Raw genomic sequence first — 26,692 nt, forward strand, 5'->3', positions numbered from 1 at the left:
GCACAATTCACTGCACAACACTCAATTACCAAATTTCCAACACACTCCTAGCAAAAGCATACACATGTATGGCTATCATTAACACTAATTTGCCAACTGTCTGGCACACTTTCACATGTGAAAACTTTTTTAGATAATTAGTTCACTTTGCAATCAGCCTAAGCACTATAATCCAGGTAAGCTGTGTGTGCGGAGTACAATGGAGGGAGCAGAAAGAGTGAGAAGTAGAGGAGGCCGAGGAAGAGGACGTGGAGGTGAAGAAGTAGGATGAAGAGGACGACAAGGACAAGGAGGAGCAAGAGGAAGACGAGGAGGGGGGAGAGGAAGATGAGGTGGGGGGAGAGGAAGGGTAGGAAGAGTAAGAAATAGAATTGCTGATGACATCAGAGCTACAATAGTGGACCATGTAATCTTTCAATTTCAACATTATTTAAATTCAATTTTACTTTAATATTACTTTTACTACCTCCAAATAACATAAATTTAGTTTTACTTTCATTCAATGATAGTTTATTAAATACAAACCATCTATTTAACTTCATGAGTTCTGCTTCCACTGTTTTCAGTAATTTCTTTATGTCATTTCCAGAGAAAAATAAGTTTGTATCATCAGCAAACATCACATATTTTAAAGTATCACTGGCTGTACAAATATCATTTATATAAAGTAAAAATAACTTGCGTCCCAAAACAGATCCTTGTGGAACTCCACAAGTTACTTTTCTAAGTTTAGATTTCATGTTATTACAGTTTTTCTCGATTGCTTAAACACTATAACCAGGCCTCTAAACTAAAATTTCAAAACCGTAACGCTATTGTTCAAAAAGCTCACCCATTTCCCTGAACTATAAACACTATTCCCTGCTTTGACACATGACTCAAATTTGATGAACTGCTACTGCAAAACTCTACACACAAATCCCTACATTTTACAGTGCTTACACCATGTAGTCATTTAGAAAGCACTAGCATGCAATAATGTTAACTTAAGTCAGCATAGCTTGAGCTCAATTAGCACACAATTAACCAGGTGGAAACACTAGGAGTCAAAATTTAGCACACACCAATCAGAACCTGCGATAGATAGATAAAAGGGCCAAAGTCAGCTCATTCAGGTTTGAAACAATGGATCCAAAGAGATGCAAAGGAGAGTGATTGAGGATGATCATCTTTTTCGAGGCATAAATGCCATCAGCCTCTCCACAATTGACCGCATCCTCCGAAAGAATCAATTCCGGATGAAACAGGCATACCGAGTCCCTTTCGAACGAAACTCTGACAGAGTGAAAAACCAACGTGTGGAATATGTTCAGGTATGAGTTTTGATACTGTATAAAGTATTGTGTACCATCACAGCATGGCAGTTTATGCTGCCATTTCAGCACTCTTGAACTGTGGTTCAGGGTACCGATTGACTCTACTGTGTTATGTGTTTTGCAGAGAATCTTTGAGATTGAAGGACGGCCTGTGCGCCATGAAATAATCTTTGTGGATGAGGCAGGTTTTAACCTGACCAAAAGAAGGAAAAGGGGGAGGAACATAATTGGCCATCGGGCTATTGTAAATGTCCCTGGTCAGCGTGGGGGGAATGTCACTATGTGCGCAGCCATCAGCCAACGAGGGGTACTCCACCGCCATGGCGTACTAGGACCCTATAACACTATGCTTCTCCTTGCTTTTCTTGATGGTTTAAGACAACATATGTTCCAGCTGGACTACAGGGAACCAGCACAGCCAGAGCAGCCTCACTACGTTGTTGTGTGGGATAACGTCAGCTTCCATCACGCTGCTCTGGTTCGTGACTGGTTTACCAATAACCCAAGGTTTTCTAATATCTTTCTGCCTGCATACTCTCCCTTTCTAAACCCGATAGAGGAGTTATTTTCGGCATGGCGGTGGGAAGTGTATGACCGAGAACCTTATGTCCATGTTCACCTCCTTCAGGCCATGGAAGAGGCCTGCCTAGACATATCAGTAGATGCATGCCAGGGGTGGATCAGGCATGCAAGAGGATTTTACCCCCGCTGCCTGGCTGGGGCCAATATAGCCTGTGATGTGGATGAGATTCTCTGGCCTGACCCAGACCAAAGACAAGATGCTGAGGTGGGATAATGTTTCTGGTGTGTGTTGTACTGTATAGTACATGAATGACAATGTGCCACTGTACATACATTGGTTGCGTCTTTTGTGTTTATCATGTGACAAGGGTTTTGAAGGGGAGAACCATAAGCAACCTATTTGTTTTGGAACTATTGTTTTGAATTAATTGTACCAGTGTGCAAAACTCTGTTGTAGTGTGTGTGTTTTTGAGGGCTTGTGTTTGATGTCTGTGGGCAAAGTTTGGTTTTTCAGCAAGAGTGAATAGTTTTGGGTGTAGAGCTTCATTTTGACCTGGAAATAGGATGTTTGGGAAATTGAGTGAGATGTTATGGATTTGTGTTTACTGTTGTGAGGATATGAGGCGTAGTTTCAGGAAATGTGTTTTAGCAATCGAGAAAAACTGTAATACTCACATATTGGAACCTATTATTCAAGTAACTATTTAACCAAAATTGTACAACACCTCTTAAACCATACCTTTCACATTTCTGTAAAAGTAAAGGATGATCTATCGTATCAAAGGCTTTACGTAAATCAATGAACACACCTATTCCAAACTGTTTTTCGTCCACAGCCGTTGCAATATTTTCAATAAATTCCCATCACAGTTAGAGATGTTGAACGATTTCTTCTGAACCCATACTGATGATCATTTAATAAATCATATTTATCAATAAAAGAATCTAGTTCGTTTGCAAATTTTTCAAAAATCTTCGAAAATTGAGGCAGTAAAGGTCTATAATTTGACACAATCTGTTTATCACCGGTTTTATATAATGGGATCACTTTGGCAATTTTCATTTTGTCTGGAAAAATTCCAGTTTGAAATGATTTGTTACAAATATATACAAGTATAAAGAATAAATTGTTGGAAGTCCAGAAAGCACTAGAAGAGGAGAGCTTTGAAGCGATTGGAAGCAAAAAAGAAGCAAAAACACGATGCTAAAAAAAAGAAAAAACCTAAAAGAGATGAGGAGGGCAAAAAAGCAGGATAAGAAAGCTAAGAACAAAGAGCAGCTTTGTGTCCCAGCAACACAAAGTTTGAGGTTCATCTCTACTTTTTCTTCTTCTCTATCATTCACCTACTCCAACTTTTAATGGTTTCTGCTTTCTCCCTCCTTTCATCCTCCCATTTCCATCTCTGCCCCATCCCTGCACTCCTTCACTCCTAAGTTATAGTAGATGTGAAAACTTCCTTACTTCATTTTCCCTTCTGATGCAGCTGAGACAAAACTTTCTGCAGAGAAGACAAAAAGTATAATAAAAAAAAAGGTGCTGGTTTAGCTCAGTGCGTTGAGCAGGTGGCCACATGCTATAGGGCTGAGCACAGCCGGCCTGGGTTCAAGTCTGACCCATGGCCCTTTGCCGTATGTCAGGGGTGTCAAACTGAAATACACAGTGGGCCAAAATTCAAAACTGGATCAAAGTTGCGGGCTAACATTAATATTCATTGAAAAAAAAATCTTCCTCCCAATATAACAAGGAATCTTTTCCTATGGACTCAAACAAGTTTTGCTGAAAAACTGAGTATGGAACAAGCAAAGCTTAATACTAAACAATATATATAACTTATATAAACAGATATTTAACTTAATGTTGCACACATGCAAAATCGAAATTCCAATTAAATAACACATCAGTGGAATTAATTTCTTAAATAAAAATTGTATTTGCAGCCTTCTGAATTAAATTTTATCATTTTATCATTTATCAGATTTTCATCATATTCTCCCACCTGTCCAGAAAGCTTGTTTTCTGCCTTTCTTTTTGCCATTTTGAGATAGGTAGCATGGCAGTATTTGCATGGTTGCTATGACTATGGTCAACAGAGGAGAGGGTGCTAATGGGTCCTGTCATGACTGACGCGCAAAACACCAACAGAGCATTCTGGGAATTGTAGTATTAGCAGTACATGAACTGTATAACACCAGCAGGCCAGCTCTAATAGTAATTTTGTATGGCTTCGCGGGCCCAATTGGGCCACGGGCCAAATTTGGCCCTCGGGCCAGATTTTGACACCTATGCCATATGTCTTCCCTCTGCTTTTCTGTCGTTTCTTCACTGTTCACAACAAAAACAGAGAGAAGAAACATCTGCAGAGAGCGTCAGCACCACATTGTGGAATTTCCATACATGGAAAATGACTCACAAAGAAATGTTTTCTTGTATGGTCAAGAGTGCGAACATCCAGCGAACCTTTATATAATGCCTTAATACAAGTATTAGAAAATAAGCAAATACATTTATCACATCCTAGTGGGTCTACATGTTGCCATTATTGCATTATTTGACAACACAGTGATGAGTACAAACACCTCAAGTCTGAGATTCTCTGGTATCTCAGTCTCTATTATTGACATGAAAGACTCATTTTTGTAGCTTTTTCCAACTAAACACAGCCCCTTGCTAATAGGTTATATTGGCTACAGTATCTATATATATGTATCCAAAATGTCTGAGAGTTGTTTTCCACGTTTGGGCTGAATCATCAACTTGTTTGACTTTAGTTAAGATAGATAGCATAAACCTAGAGTTCATCGTCTCTGGGTTCAAATTCAGAACTGGTGAGGTCACGATCAGAAACTCTACCTCATGGAGTTTTACACAGTGTCCAAATACAAACTAAAAACATATACACACACACACACACACACAAATAAGACCAAAGTCCTCTTAGAAACAAATCTCACCACTCAGCAGCCATCTCAAAACACCTTAAGGCACTTATTTGGGAGCTATTGTGCAAAAATTGTAAATTATCACCAAAAGATAGATAGAAGAAGAAATAATCAAACACTATTATTGACAGAGAACAGAGCAAAAGCAGCCATCATTCAAAGAAGAGCTTTGAATCTCCTTGAACAAGTCTGGAGAACGATTGCTGAAGATTACTTAAATTAGAAAGAGTTCAGGCTGTGTTAAAGAATAAAGGTGGTCATACCAAATATTCACTTTCAAGCTTCTTAGAATTGTACAAGTATATACCTTATATTTCAAAAATCACTGCCCCATTTTCCAATTTGTCTAGCAAAATATTAAAAAAATGAGGGGTGGCACTGAGACTTTTGCACAGTGCTGTATGTTCCTAAAATCTTTTCAGTAATATAACAGACTGACTGTGGGGTAAAAATGGGACATGGTACATCTTTATTGATACCAGTATCATCATTAATTCTGCTCATTAATCCTGTTGAATAAAAAAAAGCCTACGCAGTACTTTACTACTGCTAATGCTAATCTAATACTAATAATTACAGAAAATTACTTATTTTCTCAAGATTATTTTATCTTTTCCTTCCTTTCCACAGAGAACACTCACACAGATTTAGGTTAGAAATATTAGTTGACACAAGAGAACAGTAATGTGCGTGAGTGTGAAAAGAGATGGTGATAGAGTGTATGCAGTGGGAGTTTCACAAGGCCAACAGCTGCCCGTGTGACCAGCGACAGGTGCTCCAAGATACATCAGAGGTGCACCAGAGAATATAAGTCAGTCAAAACGAGATGTCTTTTGTGACAGTTTCACCTACACTGACTGCCTGCTTTAGATATAGTCTTACTCTCCAGCTGCAGCTAATATCTTCATCTTCCATTATAGTTAAAGGATATTAGGCATTAGCATTAAAAACCATTTAGCCCAACTTAAGCCAGATAGACAGCTGAAAAACAAGTATGCCAACAAGAAAGGCAGGACAGAACACAGTCTGCTGACTGACTAAAGGACTGATAGTGTGGCTGGCAACAGAGGATAGGGTCATTTATTTATAGCAACATTACGAATTTCCATGATAGTTTCCACCACACAGTCCAGGGACCCTGGAAGCACATAGCTATCTATCAACCACTGTGCATATCGTCGCACGGGTACCAAAGCACTTCTGTCGGCAGCAGCTTATAAAACACTGCATGAACCTGAATCACACATTAGTCATTCCTTTTAGTTTTCCTTGTAGATGATATCACTAGTGCAGTCAAGAGGGTTTGCATACGTATATATGGGGTACAACACTCATTATCCGCTCATGTTACAATGTCAGCATGCTTCTGGGGAATATAACAATGTATGTAATTATCATGGTGAAATCAGCTGCTCTCTCACCAACACACTAATGGCAAATGCTGAACTATCATTCACTTGGTACAAAAATCAGATGTAGCATAGAGTATGGTATGTAAAAAGCTGCTTTGAAACATTGCAGTCTATGATGTGGTGCTGGCATGCTTTGTAATGCTTCCACCTTTGGCAAGAATATTGTGGTTTTAGTCTGTAATATTAGCCAAACTACAAAAACTAACATTTCTATAATAAGTAGGGGTGTTGCTATATAATGGTAGCACTGGTGTAGAATCATTAATTTTTGGGGGACAGGCACAATAATTGGGTAGCAAACTCACAATCATAAGGCAAAACGTCAAAAGGCATTCTTAGCAAAGATTTAGTATTAAAATCTTAATTATTTATCCACTTTCTCTTTTAAATAACTCTTTATATTTTCCATGATACTACTTTGATCATAAGTCAAAGAAAAATGCAACACCAAACATTTCTAATATTTAGCGATGCTAAAACACATTTAGCTAGGCTGGCTAAAAGCCTAGCTAGCCAGAGTAGCAAGAGCAATCTTAATCAGATCAGAATCAGAATCAGAAACTTTATTGTCATTGTCATGAGAACAACGAAATTAAGAATGGTCCCCGATCATTGCATCATCCCTAGCAATGTCAAAATATAAATAAAACAATAAAATTCAATAAATAAAATAGATAGAATACTTAAAATACTAATAAGATATAACAGTAAAACATTCACATACATTCCCACACACATGCTTCAGACCGTGCATAGATTAACACAAGAGTGGCGTGATGGACATTTTTTTGTAGTATTCAGATGTGTTATTGCAGTTGGATAACAGCTGTGTTTGAGTCTATTAGTCCTTGCTCTGATTGCCCTGTACCGTCTGCCTGAGGGCAACAGTTCGAACAGGGAGTGGCCAGGATGTGAGGTGTCTTTTATGATGTTTTGGGCCTTTTTAAAACAGTGGGCGTTGTGTAGAACTTCCAGTGTGGGGAGAGGGCAGCCAGTGATCTTTTGGGCGGTGTTAATGATCCCTTGGAGTGCTTTCCTCTGAGCCCCTGTGCAGCTAGTGTACCAGATGCATATGCAGTAAGTTAGAACACTCTCAATGGTGGCTCTGTAGAAGGACACCAGCAGTCTCTGTGTGATGTTATTCCTCCTGAGAATTCTCAGGAAGTACAGTCTCTGTTGGGCCTTTTTCAGCAGCTCGGAGGTGTTCACACTCCAGGAAAGGTTCTCCTCTATATTGACTCCCAGGAAGCGGAAGCTTGCCACCCTTTCTACACAGTCCCCATTTATGAATAGTGGTTGGATCTCTGCCTTTTTCCTTCTGAAGTCTATTATGAGTTCTTTGGTTTTTGAAGTGTTGAGGAGGAGGTTATTGGCCTTACACCATGACGTCAGCTGCTCCACCTCGTCTCTGTACGTAGACTCGTCTCCCTTGGAAATGAGCCCCACCACTGTGGTGTCATCTGCAAATTTCACAAAGATGTTGCTGTGGTGGCAAGGAGTGCAGTCGTGTGTGTAGAGAGAGTAGAGCAGTGGACTGAGCACACAGCCCTGGGGTGAGCCAGTGCTGAGACTCAGGGCTGAGGATGTGTGATGGCCAACTCTGACTCTCTGTCTACGGCCCGAGAGGAAGCTATTGATCCACATGCAGGTGCTGTATGGAAGCCCCAGGTCTTGTAGCTTGGCCACCAGTTTGTGTGGAAGGATGGTGTTAAAAGCTGAGCAGTAATCCACGAAGAGCATCCGCACATAGCTACCATGCTCTTCCAGGTGAGTTAATGCAGCATGGAGTGCTGTGGCTACAGCGTCTTCCGTGGATCGGTTTGCTCTGTAGGCAAACTGGTGTGGATCCAGGCTGCGGGGCAGGGCTGCTGTGATGTGTCTGCGGACCAGCTTCTCAAAGCATTTCATTACCACTGGGGTGAGTGCCACCAGTCTGTAGTCATTCAGGCCGGTGATGTGGGGCTTCTTAGGCAAGGGGACTATGGTGGAGGACTTCAGGCAGAGTGGGACAGTCGCCTGTGCGAGGGATTTGTTGAAAATCCTGGTGAAGATCCCAGCCAGCTGTCCTGCACAATCCCTCAATATTCGACCTGGCACACCATCAGGACCCGCCGCCTTCCTCGGGTTAACAGCCTGCAGCATGCGCCTCACCTCGTGCTCTTCCAGGGTGAGGGTGGTGCTGCTATGGGTGGCGTGTTGCTGCTGTGGCTCCAATACCTCCGGTACCCTGGTCTCAAAGCGGGCAAAGAAGATATTCAGCTCCTCTGCCAGCTCCAGGTCACCGTCCGCAGCTCCGAGATTGATCTTATAGTTGGTTAGGTGCTGGATGCCTTGCCACACCTGCCGGCTGGTATTACTCTTCAAATGGTCCTCGATCCTCCTCCTATAGTCCCCCTTTGCCTCTCTGATGCCTCTCTTCAGGTTGGATCGGGCTGTGGTGTAGTAATCCCTGTTGCCAGACCTGAACGCAATGTTCCTCTCCTTCAGCAGCTGCCTGACCTCCCGGGTCATCCAGGGCTTTTGGTTGGGATAAGCCTGGATCCGTTTGACTGCTGTAACAGTGTCTATGCAGTGTTTTATATAGCAGAGGACACCGTCTGTGAACATTTCCAAGTCCTGATGTTCAAAGATATCCCAGTTAGTCTTGTCAAAACAGTCCTGCAGCTGCTGAGAGGCACCCTCTGGCCATATGGTAATATTCTTTGTGATGGTAAGAGCAGTTTTCTTGAGGGGGGCATATGCAGGGATTAGAAACAGTGACAAGTGGTCAGACTGACCCAGATGTGGCAAAGGTCTGGCCCTGTAGCCCATTTTGATGTTGGAATAAACTTTGTCCAGAATCTTGTCACCCCTAGTGGCACACTTGACGTGCTGGTGGAATTTGGGGATTGCTCTTTTTAAGTCTGTGTGATTGAAGTCCCCTGCTACGATATGTACAGCATCAGGGTAAGTGCTCTGTTTATTATTGATGTTTGTATGCAGGAGTGCGATCGCAGAGTTAGCATTAGCATCTGGTGGTATGTAAACAGCTGTTATTATGACAACGGTGAACTCCCTAGGTAGGTAGATGGGCCTGCATTTAACAGTCAGATATTCAATGTCCGGTGAACAGTGACGGTCTATTATCACTGTGTTGGTACACCAGCTGTTGTTCACATACATACAGAGCCCCCCTCCTTTGCGCTTACCGGAGTCCACTGTTCGGTCATGTCGCTGTATGGTATAGCCTGCTAGCTCAATAGCAGAGTCTGGAATGGATTGATGTAGCCAGGATTCAGTGATAAGAAGGATGCATGAGTCTTTGATGAAGTTATTCGCTGCTATTTGCAATCTCAATTCGTCCAACTTGTTCGCGAGGGATCTCTGTCAGCACGTCTGTGACTCTGGTTAAATGGCTTTTTCTTATTGATTGTTTGTTTGGTATTGTGTATTAAGCTAATAAAGTAATCAACTGAAGAAATATTTGATAAATATGTGCATTTATTTACAGCCCTGTGAAAAACTAAGCACACCCTTAATGGAGGTTTTGGCAGTTGGCTGGTCTGTGACACAATGTCATAATCTCCCAAACAAATTCCCCCCAAGGTCAGACTGTGCAATGCTCAGCTAAACTGCAAAAAAAAAGAAGCAAAAGCTTCATCTCAGACTCTACAGACCTCAGTTAGCACGTCACATTTCTATGACAGTACAGTTAGAAAAAAGCTGAACAACTACTGATGCTTATTTGTCCTAAAAGAGCACAGCACAGCTTAGATTTGCAATGTTACATCTGAACAAACCAGATGATTTCTGAAACAATTTCCTTTTTATAGACCAAATGTGGAAATGTTTGGCTATAAACAAACCCCCAAACAAAACAAAAAGCATATCAGCAAAAATGTTTCATGCCAACTGTCATGCAAAGTGGTGATGGCTTCTACAGTCACAAGACACGTGCACCTTACAGCCATTCTGATGACACAATTCCTCCTTACATCAACATATTAAACACTTAGGAATTAGCCCATCTGTGTGACAGTTAGACGTTGGTCTAAAGTGAGTCACTGAACTGGACAATGATCCCAAACACACTACACATCAATAGCATTGTGGCTGAAAAAGAAAATAATCAAGGTACTGCAGTGGCTCAATCATAGCCCAGACCTCAACCTGATTGAAATGCTGAGGTGGGACCTTAAGAGAGCTGGATCTAAATGAATGCCCGCAAACTACAATGAACTGAAGAAATGTGAAAGACTGATAAAGTCATAATAATTACTTTAACTCACTGAAGTACATACTGTATACCTCCTGAGCTAACTCTGCGTCCTCATCAAAGGCCAAAACACAGATGCCTTTCCAAGAAGTACAAAGGTATATGACCATTTTCGGTGTGCATTATAGATTTTCTCTAGTTTCATCCCACAGTGAGTGGCTGTAGGTTTTCTAGACTCAGATGGTAGAGTGGGTCATCTAACAATCAGAAGGGCAGGGGATAAATTCTCAATCGTCCAGTCTGCATGATGAAGTGTCTTTGGGCAAGATACTGAACCCAGAGTTTCCCCCTGTGCATCCATCAGACTGCGAGTGTGTGTGTAAATGTTATGAAAAGTGCTTAAGCATAGATAAAAACACAGTATGATTGCATGCGAATGGATGAATGAGACTTGCAGTAAAAAGTGGTCTCAGTTTAAAAAAGGTACACCATTTACTGTAGTTCTGACACTTGTATGTTAGGATAATGTGAGATTCAAAGTTGGCTCTAGCCTCAGATTTTGGATAGATAAAGCTGTCTGAGTGGTAAGCAAGTCTAGACAAGTGCTAAACTAATGCCAATGAATGAATACCAATACAACACCTCAAGATCTCTAGCGATTCATTTTATTGACATTACTTTAAAGTGAAAACAGTCACCAGTTTTTAAAAGTGCTCTCTGCAAAGGGTACCCTCTAAAGGGTTAAACTGCATTACTCCAGCGACAATCCATTGTATCCCTGAAGGTGCAGTAAATATTATTTCTGAAAGAGTTTAATAAATGCATCTTTGTATGTGACTGTACTGTATGTGCATGAAGGTGTTAATGAGGTGCTGAAACTGCCAGGGCTCACACAGCCCTAATGATCTGAAGCCAAAGAACACCACAAACCATGTGCTGCACACATTAAAAAAGCACAAAAGGCAGAACATATAGGAATGCACGTGCACGGCGAATCTCGGCCATTTCTGGTTTTGATTATAGTTAATATGAGTTGAAAATAAACACTGAGCAACTGGAAACCATATTTCTATAACCTCCAGGGGCTTTCCACCTCTGAAAAGGGACATAAAGGAATCCATAACTACAACATGGATCATATTACTATAAACTTAAATAAGACCTGGACTTAAAGGCTGTTAGAGACAGATCATCCTAACAGACCACCATGTATTTGATACCACCAAAATCCACTGCACCGGAATGCTTTTTTTTCTTTCTTTTTTTTCTCAGCATTTTGGAAAATTACTCTTCGTTCTTGTCAACTTTAATAAGTGGAACATTTTTACAAGCCTGCTTTGTTTTGATTGCATCAGTTGAGCAGGCCTAAAGAGAACAGAGTTTTTATAGAAACAAAGTCTCTCTGCTGGGGTCGGGTTTTAGGTTCAGCATAATTTTGCAAGTGGGTGAGAAATCTGCAAGGTAGCTGCCTATTTTAGAAAGTTCTAAAAGTTCTAATGATGTGAACAAAACCTTTTGCTGTTTTGTTTCTCATTAATCCATGCTGCCACCTAGTGGTTATATTGAGGACTCCAACTTAAACTAAATAGTATAAGTTCCTTTAAAAAAAAACATGAAAAACTGTTTACTGTATACTAAGGATGGTGTGTTCGGTTCTTTGGGTGTCAGTCCATCTATAGCCAATGTTTTATTATGTATAATGTCAGAAGGAAGATCTGGTAATGGAGTTAACTACGTAACTGAACTTTCACCACATGGTCACATATTTAATACTTTGTCAAATATTCCCTCAGACCTTTCCTGCAGACATCTTCAGCTCTTGGGTATTGTAAAGTCTGTCTGCTTTTAATCTGCACTGAATTATGAAATGTCATCCAGTGAGATTTTATGCCTCGGGCTGAAAACACAGACAGAAACCTCCTGTACACTTCTGAATTCGGTCTGCTACTTCGTTCAGCAGCGAAATCATCAATAACTGCCAGTTCCATTGGTAGCCACTTTGACAAATGAGGTCATGAGCTGTTTCTTTTTCTTTTTTTCATCCACACTTTCTTTTTTTCCATCTCTTGATTGAGGCTGATTTTTGTTTCGCCAGTCCATAGAAATTTGTTTCAAAACTGGTTTCTTCTTTCAAGTTTTTGTGAATCTTTGCCTGGTTTTCTTCCCCATAAGACATAAGAGATTGGATCTTGAAGGCAATCAAGATCAAGATGACAGACAATTCTTCCGAATATTGAATTATCCTTAAAATGTCTAAAACCTCAACTGTGGCAAGTATAGACAAAGAATTTCCATAATGTAAAGCTCAGGGCAAAAGTATTGCACTATGTTGCATTTAATCATTAGTTATTGTTAATGTCTGGTTCTCTTCCATAGTGTGTCTTTTATCCTGTCCTGTTCACCCCTCACCCCAACCCCCATGAACCGAGTGGCCACTGTGACAAAACTGCAACAGTCTTCTACAGATATACTAGAGCCTGCCAGAAAGAGTCAGCGGCGCTTCATCAGTGAGGCCTGTATGGGACTAGACAGAAGAAGAATCTAAAGGAACAATGCTGCCCACTTAGAGTTTGCCAGGCAGCACTGAAAGAACTATGAGATCATGTGGAGACAAAAAAGTATACCCATGTCTTAAGAATGAAAATGCAAGCATTATGTCTGACAAACACCAGACACTGCTATCCACCCAGCTAATGTGCAACCTGAGACAGGGTGGATGACAGTGAACCAAAGAGAGCAGCCAGTACAACGTTGGAATACTTTCAGAAGAGGTCTCTGGCTGCCCTTAACTGTTCCAGCCAAAAAGAACTGAAGATGGCAGTTTTTGGATGGCTGACGTCCAACTTGACCGAAATGGATCTGCCAATAATAATGGCCAGGTGTGCAAAGCTTATATTTTATCCAAGAAAACTCAAAGCTGTAATTGTTGTGAAGGGACTTGTTCTGAATTATAGCTATTTGAAAATTACAAGTCTCAGATTTATTGTTGTATTAATTAAAGCAAACCAGTTACAGATTTATCAACAACATATTACAGTTTTTTACAGACGCTAGGACACATTTCTCAATACTTAGGTCACTTTTGCAAAACTCCTCACACAGTGAGCACAACAGAAGTCTATGTGGGCTAAACTGAGGATCAGTTATCATTGTTTTGGCACAAAATGCATTCAATGACTACATCTCTCAAATTTCATGAATTATTTTCTCACTCAGACACAACAACTGCCAAAAATCTTTGTACGTACAGGACATTTTGAATGTGCTTACATACTGTTTTCAAAACTGTTAAACTTATGGCCAAAACAATAACACAATGCAAAACTTAAAAAGACAGCAAAATTCAACAGCAATATTTTATTGAAACATATTTTACAGTTCCTTCTGAATGCTTAAACCCTAACTGTGATTCCTGTAGCACAATCTCTAAAACTATTCAGACTTATAGCAAAACCACTCACTGAGTTTGCAAAACTAAAAGCACAAAAACTGCTTTGCACTCAGTTTGCAATTTTGTAACACACACTTTGCAAAACTGTAGGCACAATTCACTGCACAACACTCAATTACCAAATTTCCAACACACTCCTAGCAAAAGCATACACATGTATGGCTATCATTAACACTAATTTGCCAACTGTCTGGCACACTTTCACATGTGAAAACTTTTTTAGATAATTCGTTCACTTTGCAATCAGCCTAAGCACTATAATACAGGTAAGCTGTGTGTGCGGAGTACAATGGAGGGAGCAGAAAGAGTGAGAAGTAGAGGAGGCCGAGGAAGAGGACGTGGAGGTGAAGAAGTAGGATGAAGAGGACGACAAGGACAAGGAGGAGCAAGAGGAAGACGAGGAGGAGGGAGAGGAAGATGAGGTGGGGGGAGAGGAAGGGTAGGAAGAGTAAGAAATAGAATTGCTGATGACATCAGAGCTACAATAGTGGACCATGTAATCAACCGTGGAATGACCCTGAGGGTAGCTGGCCAACGGGTCCAGCCTAACTCGAGCCGCTACACTGTAGCAAGCATCATAAGGACATCTTGAAATGAGAATCGGTTAGTACAGTCACTTCGCACAAAGATTTGTAGCACTGCCATATGCCAATGAGAAACACACCAACACCACTGATGTAAAAATACTGAAATTGTTACTTTACAGAATTGCTAGATGACCAGATGCTGGGGCAGAGGAAGCATGTTCACTGCAGACCAAGTAACCCATAGTCATTATGGCGATTGCAAATAATCCTATACTTGGAAATAAACACTTGTGTTTGTTTTGATGTGTGTGAATAAACACCAGTACTTGAAGTTTGGATCCCTCTATGCTTATGGATCTATGACAGAAGTATGAGCTCAAACTGACATAGCCTACCTTGTGCACAGAGAAAGCAAAAGCCAGATGTGTTTTGTATTCATACCATCAGTGTGCAGTTGGCGCATTGTGTGCTTAGTAGATGATGGCTTGTGTGTACTGTTTGATACGGAAACACCATTTTTACGAAGGTGTGAAGAGTTAATCTAGCTGTGTTTGCTTTTGCAAGAGAACTACAATGTTTTGATTATTGGGTGACAGGTTTTCTTATTTGTGTGAAGAGTTTTGCAAAATTAGCCAATAGTTACAAAAAATGTGCTTAAGCAATCAGAAAAAACTGTAAATCTAAAAATGCAGTTTACAGTTTTTTACAGACGCTAGGACACATTTCTCAATACTTAGGTCACGTTTGCAAAACTCCTCACACAGTGAGCACAACAGAAGTCTATGTGGGCTAAACTGAGGACCAGTTATCATTGTTTTGGCACAAAATGCATCCAATGACTACATCTCTCAAATTACATGAATCATCTTCTCACTCAGACACAACAACTGCCAAAAACCTTTGTACGTACAGGACATTTTGCATGTGCTTACATACTGTTTTCAAAACTGTTAAACTCATGGTCAAAACAATAACACAATGCAAAACTTGAAAAGACAGCAAAATCCAACGGCAATATTTTATTGAAACATATTTTAAATCTAACAATGCAGTTTAACCAGCCACAGCTTATTCTCATTGTGGATGAACATCTACACAGTTGTTACTCCTTCAATTTTTCAACTCCTTCAATTCTGGCATGCCAGAAGATTCTTTCCTAGGTGTATTGCCCTAGATGACATAAGATGTGATGTGGATGAGAACCTGTGGCCAAATGGAGGAGACCGAGTAGATTAGCATTACTATTGTATGTGTATCAGTGGATGGTGTGTATACGAATTCTTGTATTTTGGGATTACTTAGTGCAAAAAAATAAAAATACATAAACATAAATACATGATGTCTGATTCATTCCAGTAACATATATTGAAATTATAAACAGAGATGTGTCCTTGTTTTACACAGGAAAACACTGTGTAATGCTACATGTTGTTAGTGTTTTTTAGGTCATTGTTTTGTGGGTGACAAAGTGTGTTTGTCGGCTGTCAACCTTTGCTAGTGTTCTGGAGGAATGTTTTTATTTGAGACCTGAATGAAGTGTTTTGGTAGTTGTAGTGCATTTTGAATGTGGAATGAACTGCTTTGCCAAGCTGTGGGTCAGTTAGGAGAATTGTGTGAAGAGTTTTGCAAAAGTGACCTAAGTATTGAGAAATGTGTCCTAGCGTCTGTAAAAAACTGTAACCAGCCACAGCTGATTCACATTGTAGATGAACATCTACACAGGTGTTACTCCTTCAATTTTTCAACTCCTTCAATTCTGCCATGCCAGAAGATTCTTGTGTATTGCCCTAGATGACATAAGATGTGATGTGGATGAGAACCTGTGGCCAAATGGAGGAGACCGAGTAGATTAGCATTACTATTGTATGTGTATCAGTGGATGGTGTGTATACAAATTCTTGTATTTTGGGATTACTTAGTGCAAAAAAATAAAAATACATAAACAAATATTAACGAATTCTGCATGATGTCTGATTCATTCCAGTAACATATATTGAAATTATAAACAGAGATGTGTCCTTGTTTTACACAAGAAAACACTGTGTAATGCTACATGTTGTTAGTGTTTTTTAGGTCATTGTTTTGTGGGTGACAAAGTGTGTTTGTCGGCTGTCAACCTTTGCTAGTGTTCTGGAAGAATGAGTTTATTTGAGACCTGAATAAAGTGTTTTGGTAGTTGTAGTGCATTTTGAATGTGAAATGAACTGCTTTGCCAAGCTGAAGGTCAGTTAGGAGAATTGTGTGAAGAGTTTTGCAAAAGTGGCCTAAGTATTGTGAAATGTGTCCTAGCGGCTGTAAAAAACTGTAAAGTGGAAAATAGAAAAGTCACAGTAATGTAGTGTACTTTAAACAGAATGTACCCAGTCTAATACATTCACCGATCAGGCATAGCATTATGACCACTCACAGGTGAATAACACTGATCATCTTTTCATGATGGCACCTGTTAGCAGGTGGGATATATTATGGAGCAAGTGAGCATTTTGTCCTCAAAGTTGATGAGTTAGAAGCAGGAAAAATGAGCAACAGTGAGATTGACAAGGGACAAATTGTGATGGCTAAATGACTGGGTCAGAACATCCCCAAAGCAAAAGCAGCTCTTGTGAGCTGATCTGCACTGGTCAGTATCTATCAAAAGTGGTTCAAGGAAGGAACAGTGGTGAATCAGTGACAGGGTCATATGCAGCCAGGGCTCACTGATGCATGCAGTGAGTGAAGGCTGGCTCATACGGTCTGACCCAACAGATGAGCTACTGTAGCTCAAATTGTCAAAACAAATTACTGCTGTTCCTGATAGACATGTGTCAGAATACACAGGGCATCACAGATTGTTGTGTATGGGGCTGCATAGCTGCAGACCGAACAGGGTGCGCATCCTGACCCCTGTCCAATGACCAAAGCACCAACAATGGACACAATGGACAGGAGCAATGGAAGAAGGTGGGCTAGTCTGATGAATCACATTTCTTTCACATCAGCGTGGATGAATCTTTGGCTGTGATGTCTATTTTATTTATAACCTATAGCACATTTAAACAACAGAAGAGCTCAAAGTGCTAGGGATAGGGATAGGCACATTTAGATTTCAGGTCTCCAAGAAGAAGTTTCAAAATGGATGAAAAGCTAAAAGGTGTGTTTTGTTGTGATAACTAATCATTATTACTGTTGAAATCACAATGATCGAGTGGTCATTCAATTATATTCACAATTTGCAAATCACGGATGATTCGTCTCATACTGTAAGCCATGACACACTGCTATACCCTACATAAGTTGTCTTTATCTGGTATCAGATCGATACCAAAAACACAGGACTATTAGACACTGACCCCTAAGGCATTACCCAGCATGCCATCACATAACCATAAAAAACTGCTGCATGCCCATGGCATGGTGTCATATTGCAAGCAACAGTAAAGAAATAACCAGGCTCTTCAGTTAAAAACATAAGTTAGTGAAGAGGGGGCGACCTAATAGTATTAAATAGTGTCTTTTAAACATGTATGATGTTTGATTGTAATGAATGGTTATAGTTCCTACACAAGCTCATAAAAACCTCAGTGAGGTCTGTGTGTGTGTGTGTGTGTGTGTGTGTGTGTGTGTGTGTGTGTGTGTGTGTGTGTGTGTGTGTGTGTGTGTGGGCACGACCCCACAAATCCCTTATGAGGGCTTCTCTAACTGTGAGGTTGCAAACGTTATTCTTTCTGTGAATGGAAAAGAGAAAATGCTGTATAGATGCCAGCCAGCCGGACAGAGATGGAAAGAGACAGGAGGAGGGGGTGAGGGGGGGTCATCCTTATCTGCTAATGCCATGAAATTCAAGACGGTGCCCCCCAGCTCGTACCCTGCACAAACACGCACGCGCAGAGCTCAGCGCACAGACACACATAGAAAAAAGCAAATGCACGAGAGAGGAACATACACATATCCTAATTTAGACAGGCATTTCCATTCAAGCACATACACACAGCATAGCAAGGGCACACACGGTTATTCTCGGGAGCTTATTGCTTTCCCCGCAAACCTTCACGAGTACTGGCTGGAGACAAAGGTAAGGACGATAAATCAAATCTAATATGGAAACTAACATACACTAGGCTTAATGTGGCTCTGTGGCCTTAGAGAGCACGCTGTCCAAGCAGAACTTTATGAATTTATGTTCAATGAGAGTGTGTCGTGATCAGTACAGACTCTAGAAATGGTAACACGTATTGGTTTGCTCTGTGCTCTGCTATAATTAAATGTCTCGCTGGTGATTCCACTGGTGTTTCCCCCCATGCCTTCAAAGATTTTCATATTTTCGTCTATAAACTACCAGGGAGTTTGAGACAGAGAGGTTTTCTGACTTTGACATTAGTCTGATATCAGACACATATCAACTTATTAAATCATAAGTTAAGTCACAGCCGGGATGATCTGGAGGTCTAAGCGCCAGGCAAACCGCCACATAAACTGATATAAAACATTTTTCTCTGGTCTTTGAAATTAAGAAACTAAAAACAAATCTTTTCCTCAGCCCAAACGCTTTTCAAAAATAGTTTCTACAGCTGTATCATTATATATTATAATATTTAAACATCCTCACAGTCATAAAACTGTGAATTTCATTATTACAAACAGCAGCTGCTCGCGCGCTACACGCGAGGGGGCGGGGCTACACTCTTACGCAGTATTTTTTTTCTCGCTTTTACTCTTTAGTTTATCCAATCAGAAAGCACCTGGTTGTGTAACCGTGGTTACCGGTACAGATGTATTATGGGATATGCACATGGCAGCGTCCAAGTGAGGGAATGCATGTCAACAGAAGGATTCTGCGCTGTATGTTCGGCGTGGTTTCGGGACCTGCAGATGAATTCAGGCGCTTTGGGAGGTTTCCGGGACTCCGTGTCGAGCATGTTTGTATTACTAATGTTTGAGTTTTGCTTTTTTAAAAGAAGACAAACGTTTCCCTTTCTGTGCAGTCTTGTACGTTTACTCATGATAGCACTTTGTGATTTGAGACCACGTATCACACACCAGCTACTCGTCGGTCCCGAGTTTGAACTGATGATTTTAAAAACTCTCAATTAGTAATTAGTGTCATAATGAAATTTCCTGAATAAAACAGTTGAGTGAAGAGTTAAAAGAAACGATGACAGCTATTCACTCTAAAGTTTGATACTCCAAGTAAAACTAATTTATGAAATTATTGTAAACCACAGTATGATGAGAAATGAGAAACAGTGCCAACTTATCAACATAAAGGTTTTTATTAAAGCTGGTATATTAGCAGTGCATTACTGACTACCCTAGTGGTTGCTACAGATTGTTTAATACAGCTGTCAGCTCAGTTATTTGTTTAAAAGATATAAATAATAAAAATAAAAGATATTCATGGATTAAGAAAAGAAGGGGCTGTTTATTTATAGTATTTACAGTTCTCTGTTGTGCCCTTGTGTTTAATATGTTGATTAGCTTTCCTGAAAACAGAGCATCAGTCTATCAGAAAGAGTGGAAGCTTTAACCTATTGTCTATATAGTGTCAATTCACTGCAACAGTTGCCTCTGTGAGCTGTATATTGCAAGATAATGACTCTACAATATTAGAAAGCGCCCAAAATCAGAGGCTCCCTTATACGCAGCACTTTGCGATGGCGGGAAGGAAGAATTCCATTTTAACAGGAAGTGACCTCTCGCTGAACCAGGCTCAGCCTTATGTTACGCTCAGTTGAAAGCTGAGGGGAAATAGAAGGCAAATAAAAGGAAGAGCAGAGTTTAGCTGTGATATAACCACGGCAGACCGGCAACATGTTTCTGCTTTTCAGCATTAACTTTATTTACACAATCGGTCGCTGTTTACAAACACACACGGCTGAAACTTTCCAGCTGCCAGCCGAACACTAACAACAAAACTGGAATCCAGGACCCAGCACACTTTTAACCGTATGCCCTGCAGGTGCGTTTGCCTCCCCTGCAGCGGCACCGCCGACCACGCCCCGCCGCATTAGTTTAACAGTGGTGGGAATGTGTAGAGCTTACATTTCTTGCTGTTCTATACACTTTATCCAAACTATATGGTGCTTTTCTCCCTTTGTGCAACTATATATGTTACTTCAGCATGCTTTCCAAATAGAGCTAGATATAACAAAGTGAAGGATCACCAATAGAAACTGTTGTCTCCTTCCATGGCAAAATATGAGAGCTAATCCTCTGTTCAGCTGATGGAAAGCATATTTGATTTGATTGGCACATCATCCTGGTGGAGTGGATGAATTCAAAAGATTGGACGCAGTTATCTCTACATTTTTAGATGGTAAAGCTGTGCCAAACTAGACCCTTACTGTCCCTATCTATTCTGTGTTCCCAGATTAAACTAACACAACCCTACTTGTCACAGCCACTGCTGTCACCATGCCTGGGGAGGATAAACCACCACAACAGGCCCGCCAGAGGAAAAAGACCAAGAAGTCCCGCTCCAAGGGAAAGAGTCCCACTGGGAGTCCTAGTGCCAGCTTGGCAAGCACTTTAGACGGGCAAGATGAGTTCATCTTCCCCCCAGTCGTGCAACCTCCACCTAAAAAGTCTACGGAGGAGAGGAAGAAAGTGCCTGTTGCCAAAGTAGAGGAAGAGACATCCATAGCCATCTGTCTTCAGGTGGTTTTTCCCTACCTGCTAGCTGGAATGGGCATGGTGATGGCTGGCATGGTGCTGGACATTGTACAGGTAAGGTCCTTAGGGTAGCTTGGAGAGTGATATCACATATTTAGAGTGGAAAAGCATGAAGTATGTTAACATAATAGTGGATATTGGGGCCTACTAGCTGACAGGTAAACCTTCAGGCTGCTCATTTGAATCCCTCATCAGATGCTGGCATCACCGCTCTCCAAGATTATTTTTTTCGGGGATGGTGTACAAAAACTATGATTAGATTTACCCCAGTGTAAATGTAGCAGCTATGTCAAAGGATACAATTATTAGACCCTCTTTAAACCCCCAGAATAAAACCTGACCATTTTTTTTTCTTAGTGCCTAAAACACAGGTATAGTGGTGTCAAAAAGTGTTTGCCTCCTTCCTGATTTCCTAGTGTTCTGTATATTTGTCACACTTGAATGTTTCAGATCATCAAACACATTTTAATGTTAGACCACGATAACTCGAGTAAATACAAAATGCAGTTTTTTTTAATGCTGATTTCACTGATTAAGGGAGAAAAGTTACCCAAAACTACCTGGTCCTGTTAAAATGGCCCCTTTTGTTAAATCATAAATTAATTGTGATTAACCACACTTTTTGGAAAGCTGAGTTCAGTTTCACTAAGCACACTTGGGCTTGATTACTGGACGTTAGTGGTGCAACGGATCACGGTTGATCCGTAATCCGAACCGATCCCACTCCACGGCTCAGCACGCACGTGATCCGAAGATTCGAAAAAGAAGAAAAAAAAAAAAGCGATAGTTATGGTCAGCGCTAGCGGTCCAAGTGGCGGAGCAGAGGAGTTTGCGGTACTTAAGCAGCCCTTTGCTGCCCAATCTGCTATTACAAAAGCTATTGGGGTGTTTAGCTGCAGACAGGAGGCCGTATTCCATTGTGCTAAACAAGGGGTTTAAACTATGATGAACGTGCTTGAGCCACGCTATGATATCCCGTTGCGCGTCCACTTTAGTGGAAAAATCGTTCCAAGCATGTATGAGCAGGAGAAGATTAAAGTTATGGCTGAACTGTCCCAGGCATCTTCTGTTGCCCTAACTACTACAAATGGGTGTAGCGACGGAAAGCTACGTGACCGTGACTGCTCATCATATCACAGCGGAGTGCGATATAAGGAGCAGTATGTATTATTGTAGGGTCTACCTTACAATATAAAGCACCTTGAGGCAACTGTTTTTGTGATTTGGCGCTTTATAAATAAAATTGAATTGAGTGGTAGATACAAAGACTGTACTGCCCTATATTGAACCATAAATTTTTTTGAATAATTGCGTGGAATGAGTCTTGAGTTGAATGTTTTTAACAGGCAAAAAATACTTCAATAAGTGAATAAGTAAATGTTAAATTTTTGTCTTTTTCTTTTTTTGCTGATCTGAAAATTGATCCGATCCATGACTTAAAACCGTGATCCGATCCGAACCTTGAGATTTTTGATCCGTTGCACCACTACTGGACGTCCTGTTGAATGAAAAAATTACTTAAATAGAAACCGTCTGACAAAGTGAAGCAGGTTAAAAGACCTTAAAAAGGAACACATCATAGCACATTTCTAAGGTTTTGGGACTCCAGTGAACCACGGCGAGAGCCATTATACATAAATGGTGAAAACATGGAACAGTGGTGAAGCTTCCCAGGAGTGACTGGCTGACCAAAATGAGATAAGAGCACATCGCCGACTCATCCTGGGTGTTACAAAAGGATCCAGAAGAACATTAAAGAACTGCAGGCTTCACAGATCTAAGTTAACAGAGTATTAAACTTTTAAGTGTGACAAAATAGGAAATCGTGAAGGGGGAAAACATCAAAATTTGTCTCCCTTCATTTTACATATAAAGTACTTCATAAGTAAGTGTTTATTGTACAGGGAAGTTATTTTCACATTGTCTGACATGTAATGTACAACAGAATATTAAGGCGTCTCTTAGCAGACAGTAAATCTATGCACACAGTGGCAGGCTGTTTTCCGGTAAGGAAAGATCTCTGACAGATTTAAGAGCTAGGAGACCAGAGGCACAGCAAAACACGTCAGTAATGACCCAGATGGTTACTCTCTCACGTTAAACGTGTTAACGTAAGGAGAGAGAGCGTCACAATAATGAAAAACTGGACAGTACACAGAGACTTTATGGTATTGAATAAATAACAACATGAGCGACATAGTGACTCATCTGCACCGGTTAGAACAGGTTGTTCGTCTAAGTGTGTATTTTTGTTTGTTTTTGTTACAGGTGGTGGGACTGTGTGTATGCTTCTGTGTACTTGTTACCTTGAAATAGTCTTCTGGCTCAGAGCAATAAAGCCATCTTCTTCTGACTTAAGTATCTCTGATCATGTTAACATGGTGTACACTGGGCCAGTAATGTCAGAAGTTATAAACTGACTGGATGGGCAAAATAGCCTTTTGAGTGAGTTGAATGCACCCCAGGGCATAGCTGCTGCTGTCCCTGGTGAATATGTTGATACTATTACATCTTCAGTAGCATGTAACAGTGTAGATCAATAGTTAAGAGATAGCAGCCGGTGTGTGGGCTAATATTATTACATGTTGTATGTGCATCAAACATAATGTCCTACCCAAATGTATGAGATCCACGTTGCACAATGTGATTTGCAGTGAACTTAGAAGACTACTATAACTTAATAGTACCCCTCTTTATAGTTACAGTGTATAAAATCTTTCTGCGCTAGATATCAGTGTATTGCAGTTCTGTTTTCTTACCTCTCCCAATTCAAGTGCATAATCCTTGCTACATTGGCTCCTGTAGGACAAACATGTTTTAGTTAGCTAAGAGAGATCAAAACATTCCACTATGTTCAAAAACCTAACATCATGTTTTAGGGTATATTATATCATAACTGCCACGACTACACAACAGCTTATGCCTATAATCGAGATTTTTCCTTTCTGTGGAAGGCAATCAGACCTCTGTTTATCTCAGCTGTCAATGCTGGGTGAGAAGCATCCATGTGTAGCTGTAAAACTGTAAAAGGAGTTCAATACAGGCGAGTCAGTCAGTAAAGCTCACCTCTGACTGATGACAGCCACACTAAGGTGAGCTGTTGAAGATATCCTGATAGATAGTTTTAGTTTGTGCTAGTGAATCTAACGTGGATTTAACATTGTTAGACTCGTACAGTTAGGGAATAAACGTTCGTAGAATGTGAGAATGTAATCAAAATGTTTATCAGAGGAAAAGTGTGATTTTTATGACACTTGAATCTAACATTAGCTGGCATAATGTTACCTTAAAATCAGCTGTTGTTGTTCACCCGGCTCGTTGTCAACTCTCCAGAGACAGGAAAGTCGCATGTCTGATCTACTGGCAATATGTCACTGCAACAGTATTGGGAATAAATAAGCATGTTTATGCAAGTTTTCATGTCTTAGAGTGTGAGTTCTGTTTAGGAGATTAATCTTGAGGTGAGGAGGAAGAGGATGAAGATTTATTTAGTTGCAAGTGGTGTTATCTCTTTGATGAAGGGGGTCCATTCTCAGATGATAAAACAAGTTCTCTTCTAGTCCCCATTTGGCATACTACATACATGGCCTGTCTCTACCATTTATGTAAAACACCATTAGTTGGAAGAAAATGATGACTTCCAGAAACTGCAAACTCACTCCTATATATTATTAATAGATTCATTACATGTTTATGAGAATGCAGTTTATTTGAAAATGTAGTTACACACTGCTGTACATGTACATAGACTATAGGATACTTTTTTTTTTCTATTAAATGACCTCAAAACTTTGTGACTATACCTTTAACCTTCCCATCAGTTCTTAATTAAATGTCAGTAATATCCTTGGTCAAAATACCTCAAGAATATAACTGACTGATGGTTCTGTTTTCTACACAATGGTATAGAATCATACTGTAGGATACAGTATAGGAATATAAGGTGGGAATAGTGAGATAGTACATTTAATAATGAGTTTGAGCTAGTCGTGTCTGTCCTGTGCCAGGTGTCCCTGGCTTATAGTCTGCAGCCATCTGAGCTGAGGGAAATCAGACACACTGCTGTCTGCTCTATGATGAGCTGGTCTCTCTCTTCCCCTCTGTCCTCCACTGATAAGCATACGTCTGTCCTCATATGGCTACTTCCCTTTACTCCATCTGTAGCTCATCAGTATTTCTTCCCACTCTGCAGTCTACAGTATCAGTTTCCCTCCTGCATCAGATGGAAGATTAGTCATGAGCTTGGCTGGGAGCTGTGTCTCAAAGCACAGCGGACGCACAAGGACGTGGAGAGTAGCCGATCTAAAATGTCGATAAAGACAGCAACACTACACTATCAGCAAAAACGATTGTTACTGTGGCCTGTGATGGTAGCTATTGTCTAAACAATCACATCCTGTTGGCCTGTCTTTCAATTACATCCAACATGCAATTTGTTGGGGTCTTGTTCACAACTGACGGGAGAGGGGAATGGGTGACTGACAGATGGATTGGTGCTGCGCCTGCAGTGATGTCTGTCGCTGTAAAGAGAGAACGAGGCGTAAAAGCGAAGCTCCCGATTGTCTGGCTGATCTACGTCCCCACTCTCACCTATGAGGGGACAAGCAGTGGAAATGAGCGTTCTCCAAAGGGTGGCTGGCCTCTCTCTTAGAGATGGGGTGAGGAGTTCGGCCGTCCGAGAGGCGCTCAGAGTAGAGCCGCTGCTCCTCCACATCGAAAGGAGCCAGTTGAAGTGGTTCGGGCTTCTACAAGGATGCGTCCTATATGCCTCCTCGGTAAGGTGTTCTGGCCTGGTCCCACTGGGAGGAGGCCCTAGGGCCAAGACACATTGAAAAGATTATATCTCTTGGCTGGCGTAGGAATGCCTTGACGTTGCCCCAGATAACCTGGAGGAGGTGGTCAGGGAGAGGGAGGTCTACCGCCACGACCCGGCCCTGGATAAGCGGAAGAAGATGAATAGATGGATGGACAGACGAAGGCAGTGCCATTTGTGTCAGCTTCTCTTTGTTCTGTTGGTTGGCTTCCAAATTAGAGCTCTATAAAAGCTCGCTCCATAAAATGTGAAATTAGATCGTCCATACATTAGACTATTGCAAACATGCAATATTTGACTTCTTTAAATTACAGTTATGGTGGTTAAATGAGACTTAAATGTTAGTTGGACAGGCTCCCAGAAACTGTTATAGTTATAAATTCTTTGAATACTTGAAGCAAACAAATGGGCCAGTGATGCATCAATCGTGTTGATATCTAGCAGCATTTAGGCTAAGAGTTTACCATTAGCAGTCATTACAAGTCTTACCCAGTGTCCCCTGCTGTGTAAGTGCAAGTGTCTTTTATCTTCACTGAAACACTGAAACCCATCCCACTGCTGTTTTAGTTTTCACTGTAATTCAAAGGGCTGGACCGAAAATAAATGAAACGGCAGCCAATGTCTGAAGGAAAACTTTGAAAGACCTTCACAAAGCCTGGAGAACTATTGCTTAAGACGACCTTAAAAAATAAGTGTTTGGCTCCTTGGAAGCAAAATATAAAGAAATGGGGCTCAAGACTTTTGCAAAGTAATGTACATCCTGTAAGAAGAATTATAAGCTTTTTACATTTTTGCTGCTAATCAGTTGCCTTGCTTGTCAAATCAACCTCAGCAGTTTCCAGAAGAAACACATCAGTGTTATTACACA

At 40.7% G+C, this 26,692-nt stretch overlaps 1 protein-coding gene across 4 annotated transcripts in view; it reads left to right on the forward strand.

The window, feature by feature from the left end:
* Window positions 1–18,280: 18,280 nt before the first annotated feature.
* The window catches only part of LOC113013215 (solute carrier family 41 member 1), a 38,505-nt gene continuing 30,093 nt past the window's right edge, over window positions 18,281–26,692 (forward strand). Inside the window, exons 1-2 of one of the 4 annotated variants that reach the window (XM_026153937.2) lie at window positions 18,281–18,414; window positions 20,710–21,065. In XM_026153937.2, the coding sequence (XP_026009722.1) occupies window positions 20,754–21,065 (312 nt within the window). In that variant the 5' untranslated portion in view covers window positions 18,281–18,414; window positions 20,710–20,753. Of the gene's footprint in view, window positions 18,415–19,099; window positions 19,259–20,709; window positions 21,066–26,692 lie in introns of those variants that run through there. The other 3 variants (XM_026153938.2, XM_026153935.2, XM_026153939.2) reach the window with 3 other exon arrangements.

This window comes from Astatotilapia calliptera, chromosome 20 (genome assembly GCF_964374335.1).
Source record: "Astatotilapia calliptera chromosome 20, fAstCal68.1, whole genome shotgun sequence".
In the NCBI taxonomy this organism is placed as follows: domain Eukaryota; kingdom Metazoa; phylum Chordata; class Actinopteri; order Cichliformes; family Cichlidae; genus Astatotilapia; species Astatotilapia calliptera.